The 17,642-nt window shown below is 43.1% G+C and overlaps 1 protein-coding gene across 1 annotated transcript in view; it reads right to left on the bottom strand.

The window, feature by feature from the left end:
• Nucleotides 1-2,988: 2,988 nt before the first annotated feature.
• The window catches only part of LOC134607799 (uncharacterized), a 37,288-nt gene continuing 22,634 nt past the window's right edge, over nt 2,989-17,642 (bottom strand). Inside the window, exon 3 of the mRNA XM_063450395.1 lies at nt 2,989-4,298. Coding sequence (XP_063306465.1) covers nt 2,989-4,298 — 1,310 coding nt within the window. The remainder of the gene's footprint in view (nt 4,299-17,642) is intronic.

The following is a 17,642-nucleotide window of genomic DNA, read 5'->3' as shown; positions in this document are numbered from 1 at the left end:
ATACTTCTTTCACCTTAATGTATTGTTTCAGAACCTCTGTAGACAAAGGAGACATGGTAGGAATATTAATAAGGTGAATTGGCTTTAATTTAGTAATACATCCCTGACAACAATTGTTACTACAAGCTACTATATCACCTCTCTCCCAACCGATCGTTGGATTATGCTTTCTCAGCCAAGGGAACCCTAACACTATTGGGAAAGCCGGGGAAGAGATCACTTGGAGTGCACAAATCTCCTTGTGTAACACGCCTACCAACATATGAGCTGGTATGTTTTTGTGTGTAATCACAGGTACCTGGAGGGGTCTACCATCTATGGCCTCAACGGCCAAGGGTGTATCTCTTAACTGGGAAGGAAGAGAATTTTCAAAAGCAATACTCTGATCAATAAAGTTCTCTGCTCCATCAGAATCTATTAATGCCAAAGTCTTCACTATGTTTTTATCCCAAGTCAAGGTGATGTAAATAAGAAGCCTGTGATCGTTATGCTTTATGGAGGACAAAGAAGAAACACCCGAGGCCTGTCCCCCATAATGACTTAGGTGTGAGAGTTTTCCGGCCTGCTAGGACAAGACAAACGGAGATGCCCTCTTTGCCCACAATATAGACACAGTCCTTCTCTTCTCCAGTATTGACATACGGCCTCGCTTAACCTTGTCATCCCTAATTGCATAAGTTCCAGTAAGGCTATCGCATCCAATATAGCCTCTGATAAACCATTCAAGAAAACATCCACAAAGGCTTGGTTGTTCCAACCTACTTGTTTATGCACCTCTCTTAGCCCTCCATCCTGCTGGTATGCCTCACCGGCTGAGATTATCAGTCTTGATGATCTCAGCCAATCTAATATTTTCTCCCCAAGTTAAAAGGGTAATCCAGACATGGACCCCGTGCTCACTGTGCCTACAGGGATATCAGCTACACCTCACTGACGAGGCCCAAAGAAGGCTGAAATGATCGTCTGGGGTAGCTGTATGTCTTGTGTAGAGGGAGCTTGCTATCATATCAGTACTGCCCGTATTGGTGGGATTAGTCTGATATGCTTCAGATATATTCTCTCTGTAATGGCCCAAGTAAACAAACAATATTTTGAGACCTGAGTGGGGATTTACCGAAAGGGCAAGCTACTGAGTTTCTCTAAGCTTTTGTCCGTTCTCAGAGTTCTCATATTCTTTGTTTGTTACAATCAATGATGGTTCATGTGTGGCAATCAATAAGCATCTCATCATTGAGATGCATTGACTAAATTAATCTGTATTGGGAGCGTGGCAATGATGAATGACAGTCCTGCAATCATTGCAGTACTGCAACCAGGAACTCCCTCTCCTAATAGCCACTAAAGATGGTGTTAGTTAAACAGGAATGCTGCCTTTATGCACTGATTTTCTTAAACTGCTCCACCTACAGGAAAGACTAGTTGTCCCAGAATTACTAGATTAAGCTGCAGTGGTTATTGTGCCTAAAATCTCCCTTTAAACTGGGTAAATTAAATTACAAATCATAATTATATTGAAAAACAGGCCACACTGTATCTTTCTCGGCAGCCAAGTAGTGAGGTTGTTCAATTTATTGTGATTAATATTCATCATAATTATAAAAACAAAATTTGTGCCCCATCCCCAAATCTTACATAAAACGTACAACATTTTTCCCTCTGAAATGTTGTTTCTTATAATAGTGATCTAAATATATCTCATAAATAAATGTCATGTAGTATTGCAACAAAATTTTAACCTAACCAATTTAGCCGATAATCAAAATTATTTAAAAAAAATAAAGCAACTGAAATATGAAAATATTTTGATCTTTGCCTTTATCTATGCAAATCCATGATATATGATATCTGATATCAACACTAGAACAGAGTAGGTGTGTATAGCGAACCCTTTTATAACATTAAGAATCCATGGTAAAATTCAAATAAAATAGTTATCATTATTAATGTAAGCGTGCATTCTAAAGATAAAAGGAATCGTATTTTGATGCAAGAAATCACCTTTAATGATATCCATTAAGATTAATAACAATGAATAAACATGAAAACATTTTGAAGTGATAGGATAGAACTTTAAACAATGACTTTAAACAAAAAGGCGTCTGTTGTGAATATCCTTAAAGGGACACTCCAGGCACCCAGACCCCTTCTGCCCATTGGAGTGGTCTGGGTGCCAACTCCCACTACTCCTAACCCTGCAAGTGTAATTATTGCAGTTTTTATAAACTGCAATAATTACCTTGCAGGGTTAACTCCACCTCTAGTGACTGTCCACCTCTGATAATGCTAATAATTTAGCAGAATAGCATGGCCTTTACAGTATTGAATTAGGTTATCTGGTGCTTTTAAAATCACCCTTCAATGTAACCCATTCTAACAAACACAAACCATGAACATAACACAAGAACGGAAAAAAAAAACACAAGGGAATCTAACAAAAGATATTGTAAAAAAACATAATTTAGACACATTTATTTTTCACACAGAAAAAGAGAAATGGTGCATTCGGCAGGTTACAAGTTTTCTACTCCCCAACGCAACGATCAAGGTTTCATAATTCTGAATTCTGAGTTTGATATTGGCTATAGTTATCCTATTTTGTTTTTACAATGTTTTTACAAAATCTTTACAAAATGTATAAAAAATTACACCAAATAGCAAATACATGCAAACTGAGTAATTACATGCAAACTGAAGATGTGGTATAATCAGATGCAAACTGGAATATAACCTGTTTACAATCCGATGTCGACTCATGCCTATACCATGTAACGTATGCTTTATCACACCACTGTACCGCAATGTCATGACAAAAATAAAGAATTTAATATGGTGTAAAGTGTTTATTTTAGAGTAATCACTGTAAAAACATCCTTGTTCCTGCCGATTGCTTAAAATCTAGTAGCTCACTATAGATTAGCTACTTTTCCTTAACATGGCACACCGAATGCTAATGAAGTTATGAGAAGAACAGCGTGGAATATAGAACAGTTAATATTTAGTGCATTTAGAGGAAAATCCATTTGGACCCGCAACAATCACTTCCTCTGTAGTGGTTATGGTGGTGACAGCAGTGGCAGAGGTAACTTCAGAACAGGTATTTCCAGCAACTGATGATGACTCTGTGATGGTATTTGCCTGAGCTGGTTGGCTGCAATACGAATCTGGCTGAAAAGGTTCTGTGTTAGGCATTGTGGTTTCACTTGTGTTCACTACACTGCCTGGTTGCTCAGTACCTGAGTCAGAGTTCTCACCTGTAACATAGACTAGTAGGTATTGAGGAGTAACTGATTCACTGGTTTTGATGAAGATTTTAGAAGGCGTAATGGTCTTCATCTCAATACTGACAGCAATTGTTGTGTTGACTTCAAAGGTATGTACTTTTTTACCATTTACAGTTTGTGCCAGGAGTCGTACAGTTTGTTTAGTTCTGCTCTGGACATGAGTGACAGTAATGTTATCAACTGATTCCACTGTTGATGTTGGAATTACAACAGGGGTCACAGAAGTATTAGAGCATAGAGAATTTGTTGTAGCAGGATGATCGGTTGTCGTTGATGTATTGGTTGCTGAGCTGTTGCCATGAGATATATCTGTTGTGGATGCTGTAATGTTTATAGTGGGCATATCAGTGGTGGCTGCTGTAGTGCTTGTGTTGGGAATATCTGTGGTGGCTGCTGTAGTGTTTATAGGGGGTATATCAGTGGTTGCTGCTGTAGTGTTTAGAGGGGGTATATCAGTGGTGGCTGCTGTAGTGTTTGTAGGGGGTATATCTGTGGTGGCTGATGTAGTGTTTATAGGGGGTATGTCAGTGGTAGCTGCTGTAGTGTTTATAGGAGGTATATCAGTAGTGTCAGTGGTGGCTGCTGTAGTGTTTGTAGGGGGTATATCTGTGGTGGCTGCTGTAGTGTTTATAGGGGGTATGTCAGTGGTAGCTGCTGTAGTGTTTGTAGGGGGTATATCAGTAGTGGCTGCTGTAGTGTTTATAGGGGGTATATCAGTGGTGGCTGCTGTAGTGTTTGTAGGAGGTATATCTGTGGTGGCTGCTGTAGTGTTTATAAGGGGTATATCACTGGTGGCTGATTTAGTGCTTGTGCGGGGAACATCTGTGGTGGCTGCTGTAGTGTTTATAGGGGGTATATCAGTGGTGGCTGCTGTAGTGTTGATAGGGCGTATATCTGTGGTGGTTGTTGTATTTGGTGTAATAAGTTCAGTGGCTGTGGTAGGGGATATAGTTGTGGTGGTGGTAGTTGTAGCTGGTGTAGTTGTGGTGGTGGTTGTTGTAGTAGTGGGAGGATTCTCTGCAAAACAAAAACAAAAAACACATTTCATTAAGTGCAACATCATCATCCAGAAAAAAATAAGCAGTTGTAGAGTTATTCTGTTCATGCATCTTCTTGCGAGATATAGGATTTATTTTTCACTAAACACTGGTGACCTGAAATTCAAACTTACTCAATCTAGGCTAAAAGGGACGGAAAAATCATTGTCCTCCACATATATCTTGCGTAGATATATTGACTGTGGACAATAGACATGTGCATTTGTATTCGGCCGAATTGAATATCTTCTAAATTTAAAAAAACAGAAACTTTTTCATTCCAAATTCGACAGAATTTGAAATGGTTGAAAACTAACGTATTTGGAACAAATAGATTCACAGATTTTCAAATGTATTCATTTTCATAAGGATAGCAAATGTAGGATTTATATATTAAGTAACTGAAACAGCAAAATTAAGAAATGCTTTTTTTTTCCCCCTCTTAATTTTGATATTTCACCTGTTTAGTAGATAACTCCCTAATTTGGTATCCTTAAGTGGGATTGCCATAATTAAGGGTACCGAACGGGGGACTTATCTACCAAGCAACTGAAAGAGCAAATTCAGCTGTTTAGTAGAAAGCTCCATAATTGAATACCCTTATGTAGTATTTCCATCATTAAGAATTCAAAAGAGCCACCTAATGTTAATATTGAACAGATGTTAAAGCAAATGGGAAAAGCTGCACATCAGAGTAGCATGTTAATTATTGGAGATTTTAATTAACTCAGTAATTCAGCAAGGGAAAACAGTTTTTTTTGAAAATGAGAAAGTTATAGACAGAGAGCAAAACCAACTAAATTTTTTATTTCAGGTACATACATTCTAAAAAAAATAAATGAAGTGTAGATACACTGAAAACAGAGATGTTAACTAACAATCTTTCCTCAGTATATAGTGAGGAGGATCCTAAGGCAAGAGATGTACATGATTGTTGAAAATAATGTGCAGAAAAATTGTGATTGGATGACTCAAGACAAAGTACTGCAAAAACTTCAGAAAATTAATGTAAACAAAGTTCTTGGGCCTGATAGTATTTAAGTACACATGGTTAACCCCTTAACACCGCAGCCAAATGTACAAGTTGTGAACGAAACAAAATGTAAACAAAACCTGGCATTTGCGCTATATGTCTGTCAAACAATTCACCTCTTTCATATTAAATGCACCCCCCCTTATTATATATCATTTTATTCAGGGGAAACAGGGCTTTCATTTAATATCAAATATTTAGCTATGAAACATAATTTAATATGAAAAACATGGGAGAAAATAAGATTTTTTTTATTTTTTTAGCTCTACATGACATTTTAACTGTCAATGTCATAATACTGTTTGCTTTTACTGCAATAAAATACACATATTTGTATTCAGCAAAGTCTCACGTGTAAAACAGTACCCCCTATGTACAGGTTTTATGGTGTTTTGGGAAGTTACAGGGTCAAATATAGCGTGTTACATTTGAAATTGAAATTTGTCAGATTGGTTACGTTGCCTTTGAGACTGTATAGTAGCCCAGGAAATAAATTTACACCCATAATGGCATACCATTTGCAATAGTAGACGACCCAAGGTATTGTAAATGGGGTATGTCCAGTCTTTTTTAGTAGCCATTTGGTCACAAACACTGGCCAAAGTTAGCGTTAGTATTTGTTTGTGTGTGAAAAATGCAAAAAACGCCAATTTTGGCCAGTGTTTGTGACTAAGTGGCTACTAAAAAAGACTGGACATACCCCATTTGCAATACCTTGGGTTGTCTACTATTGCAAATAGTATGCCATCATAGGGGTAATTTTCATTCTTGGGCTACCATAGGGTCATAAAGGCAACGTAAGCAATTTGGCGAATTTTAATGTGAAAAAATGAAACACAAGCCTTATATTTGACGCTGTAATTTTTTAAAACACCATAAAACCTGTACATGAGGGGTACTGTTGTACTCGGGAGACTTCGCTGAACACAAATATTTGTGTTTCAAAACAGTAAAAAGTATTGCAGCAGTAATATCATCCGTGTAAGTGCTGTTTGTGCGTGAAAAATGCAAAAAACGTCACTTTTACTGGCGATATCATCGTTGTAATACATTTTACTGTTTTGAAACACTAATATTTGTGTTCAGCAAAGTCTCCCGAGTAAAACAGTACCTCCCATGTACAGGTTTTATGGTGTCTTGGAAAGTTATAGGGTTAAATATAGTGCTAGCAAATTAAATTCCTTATACTTTCGGCATGGGTTGTCAGGCAGGTCCCGCTAATTGTAATTAATTAGGATACCTAATTATGTAAAATTATTACATAAATATATGTGTAGAATTAATATATGTATATATATATATATATATATATATATATATATATATATTTTTTTTAAATTTTTAGTTATATATAGGTATATATATATAGTGATATATACGTATATATTTATGTATATAGATATATATATTTCGTTCTACGTGTATTTTGATATAAATATATATATTAATATCACAATACAGTTAGAACGAAATAAAACACATCTATATATTTTTTAATATTTTATTTTTAATTATTTTTTTAATGTAATTTTTTTACGTATTTACATATTTTTTTTTATATTATTTATAAATATATATATATATAACAATAATTATATATATATTTAATCAGTATAAGTCTACGTGTAATTTGATATTAATATATATATATATATATATATATATAAAATTATATATATTAATATTAAAATACACCTAGACGGTGTATGTGTGTGTGTGTATATGTGTATATATATATATACTTAGATCATATATATATATATATATATATATATATATATATATATATATATATAATATATATATATATGATCTAAGTATATATTTTTTTTTTACACTTATTTAATTAATTTTAATTTGATTTTCAGCCAGCAGGGGGACCAACTGTCATTACAGTTGGTCCCCCTGCTGGCAATGCCTGAGCCAGCTATACCGGCCATGTGATTGTGAGGTCCTTGCAAGGACCTCACTCTCACATGACCGGGGGACACCGGAGGAGGAAGATCTGCCGCGGAGGGGCTCCCTGGGAGTCCCCCCAACCGCGATCGCCGGCGTGGGACCACCGGCGACCGGGTAAGTTAAAAAAAAACGGCGGGCGTATATTTACGTCCTGCGGCGTTTAGAGCCGCTTTTAAAAGGACGTAAATATACGTCCGCCGGTCTTAAGGGGTTAAGGAGCGAAGTGTGGAAATACATGAACTTCTGTTTTAAATCTTTCAAGATTCTTTTCTGTCAGAAATTGTACTGAAGGATTAAAGGAAGTCTGGTGTGATTCCTATATTCACAAAGGATTACAAATAGTGATGTACCGAACTGTCCGCCGGCGAACAGTTCCCGGCGAACTTAGCGTATTCGCGTCCGCCACCGCGGGCGAACACATGCGGTGTTCGGTCCGCCCCCTATTCGTCATCATTGAGTAAACTTTGACCCTGTACCTCACAGTCAGCAGACACATTACAGCCAATCAGCAGCACACCCTCCCTAGCAGACCCTCCCACCTACTGGACAGCATCCATTTTAGATTAATTCGGAAGCTGCAACCATTTTTTATTTTTTTTTCAATTTTTTTTTTTTTTTTTAGTGCATATAAATGTTACAAGTAGATACTACCCCCAGACACTCTGTGTTACTGCAGATACTCCCTCCAGACACCCTGTGTTACTGCAGATACTCCCTCCAGACACTGACACAGAGCAGAATAGGGACTGTTCCCCCTACATAGGGTCACTTGGCAGATATGGATTGACACCTATCCTAAGGATCCCTGATAAACACTGACACGGAGCCCTCCATGGGTGAAGATGGATTAATTTTTTTTTGTGCTCTGGCTTTTTATTTTATTTTTAAGTTCGACGGGTATGATGGCTTTTTATTTGGCCTTTTTTGTGGCTAAAAAAATGAAGATTTTAGAAGAAGACGTTGAATAGTAAGTTGAATTTTACTTTACAGGGTAGTAATTTTATTCCCCCTTCACTATTTTTTAGGGTGAGGGGGGTAGGTAGGGGCTTTTTTATTTGGTTGTGTGACTAGGGGCTTGGGGACACACACTGCATACACACTATACACACACTACACACAATATACACACACACTGTACACACTATGCACACACACACACTACACACACTACACACACTGCATACACACTGCACACTCTATACACACACTGCATACACACACTGCATACACTCACTGCATACACTATACACACTCTATACACACTGCACACACTGCACACACTGCACACACTATACACACACTGCACACACTATACACACACTGCACACACTATACACACACTGCATACACACTATACACACACTGCATACACACTATACACACACTGCATACACACTATACACACACTGCATACACACTATACACACACTACACACTGTACACACACTATACACACACACTACATACACACTGCACACACTACACACACAATATACACACACACTGTACACACTATGCACACACTGTACACACTATGCACACACTGTACACACTGTACACACTATGCACACACTGTACACACTATGCACACACTGCATACACTATGAACACACACTACACACACTGCAAACACACACTATACACACTCTATACACACACTATACACACTCACTATACACACTATACACACTCACTATACACACTATACACACACTGCATAAACATACATTTAAAAAAAATTGCAGCTGTTTTTTACATTTCAAAGTTGGGGAGGGGGGTGCCAAATAAAGGATCCGCCCCGGGTGCCAAATGCTCCAGGTACGCCCCTGTATAGAGGGGAGCCATGTTTCCATCTATATACAGAGTAACATGGCTCCCTCTATATACAGAGGGGAGCCATGTTTACACGGTATATAGAGGGAAGCCATGTTATTCTGTATATAGAGGGAGCCATGTTTACACGGTATATAGAGGGAAGCCATGTTACTCTGTATATAGAGAGGAGCCATGTTTACACTGTATATAGAGGGGAGCCATGTTACTCTGTATATAGAGGGGAGCCATGTTTACACGGTATATAGAGGGAAGCCATGTTACTCTGTATATAGAGAGGAGCCATGTTTACACTGTATATAGAGGGGAGCCATTTTACTCTGTATATAGAGGGGAGCCATGTTACTCTGTATATAGAGGGGAGCCATGTTACTCTGTATATAGAGGGGAGCCATGTTACTCTGTATATAGAGGGAAGCCATGTTACTCTGTATATAGAGGGGAGCCATGTTACTCTGTATATAGAGGGGAGCCATGTTACTCTGTATATAGAGAGGAGCCATGTTTCTCTGTATATAGAGGGGAGCCATGTTACACTGTATATAGAGGGAGCCATGTTACACTGTATATAGAGGGAGCCATGTTTACACTGTATATAGAGGGGAGCCATGTTACACTGTATATAGAGGGGAGCCATGTTACACTGTATATAGAGGGGAGCCATGTTACTCTGTATATAGAGGGAGCCATGTTTACACAGTATATAGAGGGAGCCATGTTACTCTGTATATAGAGGGAGCCATGTTTACTCTGTATATAGAGGACTGTTTGCGGTGCGTTAAACGGGGAGTTTGGTCTGTCACTGTGAAGCGGGCGTAACCCTTACACTACCTGATCGATACAACATCATACCTGATGTTTTAAAGCACGTTATTCCAAACAATTTAGGAATGTTAGGTGATTTATGCCCTTTATGGATTAAAACCAGACTCTGCATCAACTATGTAATTTTCCATGGGAGTTTTGCCATGGATCCCCCTCCGGCATGCCACAGTCCAGGTGTTAGTCCCCTTGAAACAACTTTTCCATCACTATTGTGGCCAGAAAGAGTCCCTGTGTGTTTTAAAATTCGCCTGTCCATTGAAGTCTATGGCGGTTCGCATGGTTCGCGAACATTTGCGGAAGTTCGCGTTCGCCGTTCGCGAACCGAAAATTTCGGGTTCGCGACAACACTAATTACAAATCTTTGCCTGGAAATTATAGACCTGTTATCTTAATGTCTATGGCTGGAAGAGTATTTGAAGGGCTATTAAGGGATAATATTCAGGAATACATTGGGAAGAACATTGTTATTAGCAATAATCAACATGGTTTTATGAAACATAGGTCATGTTAAACTAATTTAATTTAATTCTACAAAGAAGTAAGTAGAAGTATAGAACAGGATGTTGCAGTGGATGTGATCTACTTGGATTTTGCCAAGGCATTTGATACGGTTCCTCACAATAGGTTAGTGTTCAAACTAAAAGAAATTGGTCTAGATGAACATTGGCTTAAAGAGCACAGAGTGTTGTCATTAATGGTATATTTTCAAGCAGGACACAAGTGGTAACTGGTGTCCCTTCAGGTTCTGTTCTGGGACCGCTTCTATTTAATACATTTATAAATAATATTGAAATAGGCATTGAAAGTCATGTTTCAGTGTTTGCAGATGATACAATACTTTGTAAAGTAATACAATGTGAGCAAGATATTGATTTACTGCAGAGGGATTTAGATATTTTGAGAGACTGGGCATTTAAACAGCAGATTCAATTTTATGTAGAAAAATGCACTTCATGGTAAAGAATACACAAGCAGCTTACACCCTAAATGGTAGTGAATTATGGATAATAACACACAAGAAGGATTTGGGAATTGTTATAGACAGCAAATTAGACAACAATGTGTAATGTCAATCAGTAGTTGCTAAGACCAGTAAGGTATTGTTATGCATAAATATGGTCATTAATTCTCAAGATGAATATGTAGTTTTGCTCTTTGTAAATCACTGTTAAGACCACACCTTGAATATGCGGGCTACAAAATGAATAAAAAAAATAGAGAATTTTAGTTAAGAAGAAAGGTTAACACATTTAGATCTCTTGAGTTTTATCAGAGTCTAAACAGATGGTTAAATAGCAATTGAATAAATACTTAACAAAAAATAATATTTAGGAATATGATTTGTAATTAGTGGGGCAATAGCTCCTTGATCCAAGGAAATATCTAACTTCCATTCTGGGGTCAACAAGGATTTTATTTCTAGTTTGTTCCAAAATTAGAAGTAGTGATGTCGCGAACATGAAATTTGCCGTTCGTGAACAGCGAACGCGAACTTCCACAAATGTTCGCAAACGGGCAAACCTGGCGAACCGCCATAGACTTCAATAGGCAGGCGAATTTTAAAACCCACAGGGACTCTTTCTGGCCACAATAGTGATGGGCCCCCACCCACCTGAGCGGTGGGTGGGGGCCCTACACAAGAATAAGGGGGACCTAATGTCCTCCCCCCTGGCCCCCACCCCTGAGTGGCGGGTGGGGGCCCTAAATACCAATAGGGGGGACCTAATGTCCTCCCCCTCGGCCCACACCCCTGAGTGGTGCGTGGGGGTCCTAAATAACAATGGGGGGAACCCAATGTCCTCCCCCCGGCCCCCACCCATAAACGGCGGGTGGGGGCCCTAAATACCAATAGGGGGACCTATTGTCCTCCCCCCCGGCCCCCACCCCTGAGCGGCAGGTGGGGGCCCTAAATACCAATAAGGGGGGACCTATTGTCCTCCCCCCGGCCCCCACCCCTGAGCGGTGGGTGGGGGTCCTAAATATCAATAGGGGGGACCTATTGTCCTCCCCCCGGCCCCCACACATGAGCGGCGGGTGGGGGCCCTAAATACCAATAGGGGTGACCTATTGTCCTCCCCCGGCCCCCAAACCTGAGTGGCGGTTGGGGGCCCTAAATACCAATGGCGGGACCTAATGCCCTCCCCCTGGCCCCCACCTATGAGCGGCGGGTGGGGGCCTTAAATCCCAATGGGGGGAACCTATTGTCCTCACCCCCGGCCCCCACCCCTGAGCGGCGGGTTGGGGCCCTAAATACCAATAGGGCGACCTAATGTCCTCCCCCTCGGCCCCCACCCCTGAGCGGTGCGTGGGGGTTCTAAATACCAATGGGGGGGACCTAATGTCCTCACGCCGGCCCCCACCCATGAGCGGCAGGTGGGGACCCTAATGTCCTCCCCCCGGCCCCCACCTATGAGCGGCGGGTGGGGGCCTTAAATCCCAATAGGGGGGGAACCTATTGTCCTCACCCCCGGCCCCCAACCCTGAGCGGCGGGTTGGGGCCCTAAATACCAATAGGGGGGACCTATTGTCCTCCTCCCGGCCAACACCCCTAAGCGGCGGGTGGGGGCCCTAAATACCAATGGGGGGACCTAATGTCCTCCCACCCCTGAGCGGCGGGTGGGGGCCCTAAATACCAATGGGGGGGGACCTATTGTCCTCCCCCCTGGCCCCCACCCCTGAGCGGTGGGTGGGGGCCCTAAATACCAATGGGGGGGGACCTAATGTCCTCCCCCCCGTCCCCCACCCATGAGCGGCGGGTGGGGGCCTTAAATCCCAATAGGGGGGGAACCTATTGTCCTCACCCCCGGCCCCCACCCCTGAGCGACAGGTTGGGGCCCTAAATACCAATAGGGGGGGGACCTATTGTCCTCCCCCCCGGTCCCCACCCCTGAGTGGCGGGTTGGGGCCCTAAATACCAATAGGGGGACCTAATGTCCTCCCCCTTGGCCCCCACCCCTGAGCGGTGGGTGGGGGCCCTAAATACCAATGGGGGGGACCTAATGTCCTCCTCCCGGGCCCCCACCCCTGAGCGGCGGGTGGGGGCCCTAAAAAAATGTTGTCCCCCCCAGGTGACTAGGGGTCCCCAAACCCCTAGTCACCTCCTCCCCCCCAAAACAAAATGGTCCACCTACCTGCCCCCTTCACCCTAAAAATAATGAGGGGGAAGTCAATAAAGCTAAAAACCTGTAAATAAATAAAAATAAACTTACAATTAGATGTCTTCTTTTTTCTAAAATCTTCATTCTTCAGCCCCCAAAACGGCCAAATAAAAAGCCAATATAACCGTCACACTTTGAAAAAACATACAAAAAAAAACTAGCACAAAAAAAATGTATCCTTCTTCACCCTTCGAGGGCAATCCCCGCGTACTGAGCTCCACAGGGCGGGTCAAGGCTTATAAAGCCTTGCCATGCCATGCAATTAGGCTTAGAACACTCTGATTGGTTGGTTTAAGCCAATCAGAGTGCTCTGTGTAATTTTACACAGCGTGGGAAAATTACAAAGAACTTTCACACGCTGTGTAAAATGACACAGAGCACTCTGATTGGGTGGCTTGAAATCATATTGGTATTTAGGGCCCCCACCCGCCGCTTAGGGGTGGGGGCCGGGGGGAGGACAATAGGTCCCCCCCTATTGGTATTTAGGGCCCCCACCAGCCGCTTTGGGGGGGCCGGGGGGGAGGACAATAGGTCCCCCCCTATTGGTATTTAGGGCCCCCACCCACCGCTCAGGGGTGGGGGGCTGGAGGGGGAGGACAATAGGTCCCCCCTATTGGTATTTAGGGCCCCCACCCGCCGCTCAGGGGTGGGGGCCGGGGGGAGGACAATAGGTCCCCCCCTATTGGTATTTAGGGCCCCCACCAGCCGCTTTGAGGGGGCCGGGGGGGAGGACAATAGGTCCCCCCTATTGGTATTTAGGGCCCCCACCCGCCGCTTTGGGGGGGGGGCCGGGGGGGAGGACAATAGGTCCCCCCCTATTGGTATTTAGGGCCCCCACCCACCGCTCAGGGGTGGGGGGCTGGAGGGGGAGGACAATAGGTCCCCCCTATTGGTATTTAGGGCCCCCACCCGCCGCTCAGGGGTGGGGGCCGGGGGGAGGACAATAGGTCCCCCCCTATTGGTATTTAGGGCCCCCACCAGCCGCTTTGGGGGAGCCGGGGGGGGAGGACAATAGGTCCCCCCTATTGGTATTTAGGGCCCCCACCAGCCGCTTTGGGGGGGGCCGGGGGGGGAGGACAATAGGTCCCCCCCTATTGGTATTTAGGGCCCCCACCCACCGCTCAGGGGTGGGGGGCTGGAGGGGGAGGACAATAGGTCCCCCCTATTGGTATTTAGGGCCCCCACCCGCCGCTCAGGGGTGGGGGCCGGGGGGAGGACAATAGGTACCCCCCTATTGGTATTTAGGGCCCCCACCCACTGCTCGGGGGTGGGGGCCAGGGTGCCTTTAGGGCCCCCACCCGCTCAAGGAGGGGGGGACCCTTTTTTTTTTTTTTTTTTTAACAGTGAGCAGCCACAGGCTGCTCACTGTTTAATATACATGCCCCTACTCGCGGTATTGTGAGTAGGGGCACAATTTACTAATACTAAGTAATTTTTACTTAGTTGTAGTAAATTTGGCTAAAAGACCACAAAAAAAAGGGGGCAGACCGAACATCACATATGTTCGCCATCCGTGGCGAACGCGAACACGCGTTCGCCAGGAACTATTCACCAGCGAACCGTTCGGGACATCACTAATTAGAAGTGCTTCAAACTGGATTTTTCACCTTCTTTTGGATCAACAGCTAAAACAGATGTGAGAAAGGCTGGACTTGATGGACACGTCTCTTTTCGGCTGTGTGACTGTGTAACTAAAACTATTTACTCTCAATTCTTCTGTAACTAGCAGTGAAAAATTACAATCAAGTGCAAATCTCAACTTTATTTTATATATAGAAATCAAGAAAGGTTCAAGATGATCTGGTTTTAATGACCACACACTGACTTTTATGCAAGTCCCCATGCAAGGGGACATCCCACAGGGTGGGACACAGTACAACCAATCCTTTACAGGCAAACCGTAAAACACACCCAGCACAAACATACAATCCCTCCCCTCTGCCTGTGATATAATTACTGAACACAATGGGTTAATGTAATTTATCACAGGCAGGAAGAATACACTTTTTTATACATATACTCTAAAAATATGCATCATATTCACATAAAACGTACATATTCAGAATCAGCATACTTTAAATATAAACCTAACCAAAAATCATACAAATCCCCCCAATAGATAAAAAGTTAACTAGGAGTCCTTTATGACTGACCGCAAGCACATTTTCCTGCCCAAAACAGTTTCATAGATTTGGGCTGTGCGGTCAGTCTATTTTACACAGAGAAATGACTAAGTCCCATTCGAAATCACGAATCGGGTCGTTCGTGCATATAGCTTAGTATAGCAGTGAGTTCAAAATGCCAAACGGGACTTAGTCTCTGCAGCGGTGTTCGTTGAAATGTGTAGCCGATTTCAGTTCCATGGATTTGGCTACACATACCGCTGACCTTGTTCGAATGAACAAAGATGGCCGCCGCCACGTTTTGGTTTGTTGAATGGCGGCCACTTCGACTACTTCGGCAGTTCGGCTGCATCCGAAGTGCCAATTTAAAGCTGCAGAACTGCTCCAATACAATTTAAAGGGGCAAGTCTTTTAAAATCCAATCTGCAAAAATATTCTCCTCTCCCTGCACAAGTGGCGAGGTTAATTTCGCCAAGTATATATTTGAACAATATTGGGCATACCCATACCCCATTGCACCGGTCTTAAACTCAAAAGCCTAGAGCTCATTCTTGGAGATTTCCCCTGCCAAACAAATTTCCTAAATCCTGTCTGTATCATTGTTATCCAAACCGCTGGAAAGCTAAGTAAGATTAATCTATAAAGATATATCCATTTAGGGATTTTAAAATTAAGATTTTAAAATGTTTACTCTACCCCACCATGAGATTGGCAATTTTCTCCAATCCATTAATTTTTTTATTGGTTTGTTTTAACAATAGTAAAAAGGTTTTTTCAACAATTTTTATAATATAGGCACTTATTTGAATTCCAAGATAATTCAATGCGTTTGACTCCCAGTTAAATCCATATTTACTACTTAATATTTTTTTTTCTCCATCTGTAATATTACATTTGATGTTTCCCAATTCAGCTTATAAGGTTAAGCTTGGATTTAATCTAAACAGTTTGAAATCTTCTAATTGCTGCCTACCCCTTATGGCCACTGCCAGGGGTTCCAAAGACATTATATATAATAAGGGTGACCGCGGGCAGAACGGTCTGGTTCCATTCCCCAATCTGAACCATCCAGAGATGAACCGGTTGCCCACAACTTTTGCTGATGGATTAACATAATTGCCTTCAAAATGAATCCTTCTATTCCAAATACCTTTAACCCCTTAAGGACCAAACTTCTGGAATAAAAGGGAATCATGACATGTCACACATGTCATGAGTCCTTAAGGGGTTAATGAATATTGTAAATATTCCCACCCAACCCTGTCAAAGGCCTTCTCTGCGTCCAATGACAGGGTTAGGAGGGGAATCTTTTTTTTTTTTTTTTTTTTGTGCTAGGTCCAATATATGTTAATTTACAAATGATAAATATCGATGACCTTCACACCTGATGAGGATTAACTATTTCCCTAATAATTATGTTAAATAGCGCTGCTATCATTGAAGCATACAGTTTAATAGCGACATTTTGGGTCACGATCAGGGCCGGCCTTAGGCCCTAAGGCGCCCTGTGCAAAAAATCTTCACAGCGCCCCCCCCATCATACCCCTTTATCCATGTACTGTGTGTGTCAATAGGTGTGTAGTGTAGTGGTAGCTGGGGGAGCAGGGGCAGTGTAGTGGTAGGTAGGGGATCAGGGGGCACAATGGTGGTAGGTGGGGGACCAGGTGGCACAGTGGTGGTAGCTGTGGGAGCAAGGGTAGTGTATTGGTAGGTGGGGGAGCAGAGGTAAAGTAGTGGTGGGTGGGGGAACATGGGGCACAGTGGGGGAGAAGGGGTAGTGTAGTGATAGGTAGGAGAGCAGGGGCACAGTGGGTAACTGGGGGAGCAGGGGTAGTGTAGTTGTAGGTTGGAGAGCAGGGTCACAGTGGGTAACTGGGGGAGCAGAGGCACAGTGGGAAGGTGGAGGAGCAGGGGCACAGAGGGTAGCTGGGGGAGAGGGGGCACAGTGGTAGTAGCTGGGGGAGAAAGGGCACAGTGGTAGTAGCTGGGGGAGAGGGGGCACAGTGGTGGTAGCTAGGGGAGCAAGGGGAACTGTAGGTAGCTGGGGGAGCAGGGGCACTGATAGGCTAGGGGGGGCAGGGGGCACAGTTAGGCTAGGTGGGGAGGAGGGGCACTGTGTGCAGCGGGGGGAGCAGGGGCACAGTTAGGCTAGGTGGGGAAGCAGGGGGCACAGTGGGTAGCTGGCGGAGCAGGGGGCACAGTGGGTAGGTAGGGAGCAGGGGCACAGATAGGCTAGGTGGGGGGCAGGGGGCACAGTTGGGCTAGGTGGGGGGCAGGGGGCACAGTTAGGCTAGGTGGGGGGGCAGGGGGCACAGTTAGGCTAGGTGGGGAGCAGGGGCACTGTGGGGAGCTGGGGAGCAGGGGCACAGTTAGGCTAGGTGGGGAAGCAGGGG

This window comes from Pelobates fuscus, chromosome 1 (genome assembly GCF_036172605.1).
Source record: "Pelobates fuscus isolate aPelFus1 chromosome 1, aPelFus1.pri, whole genome shotgun sequence".
NCBI lineage: Eukaryota > Metazoa > Chordata > Amphibia > Anura > Pelobatidae > Pelobates > Pelobates fuscus.
Note: the sequence above shows the minus strand (reverse complement) of the source record. Positions and strands in the feature narration are given on the sequence as shown.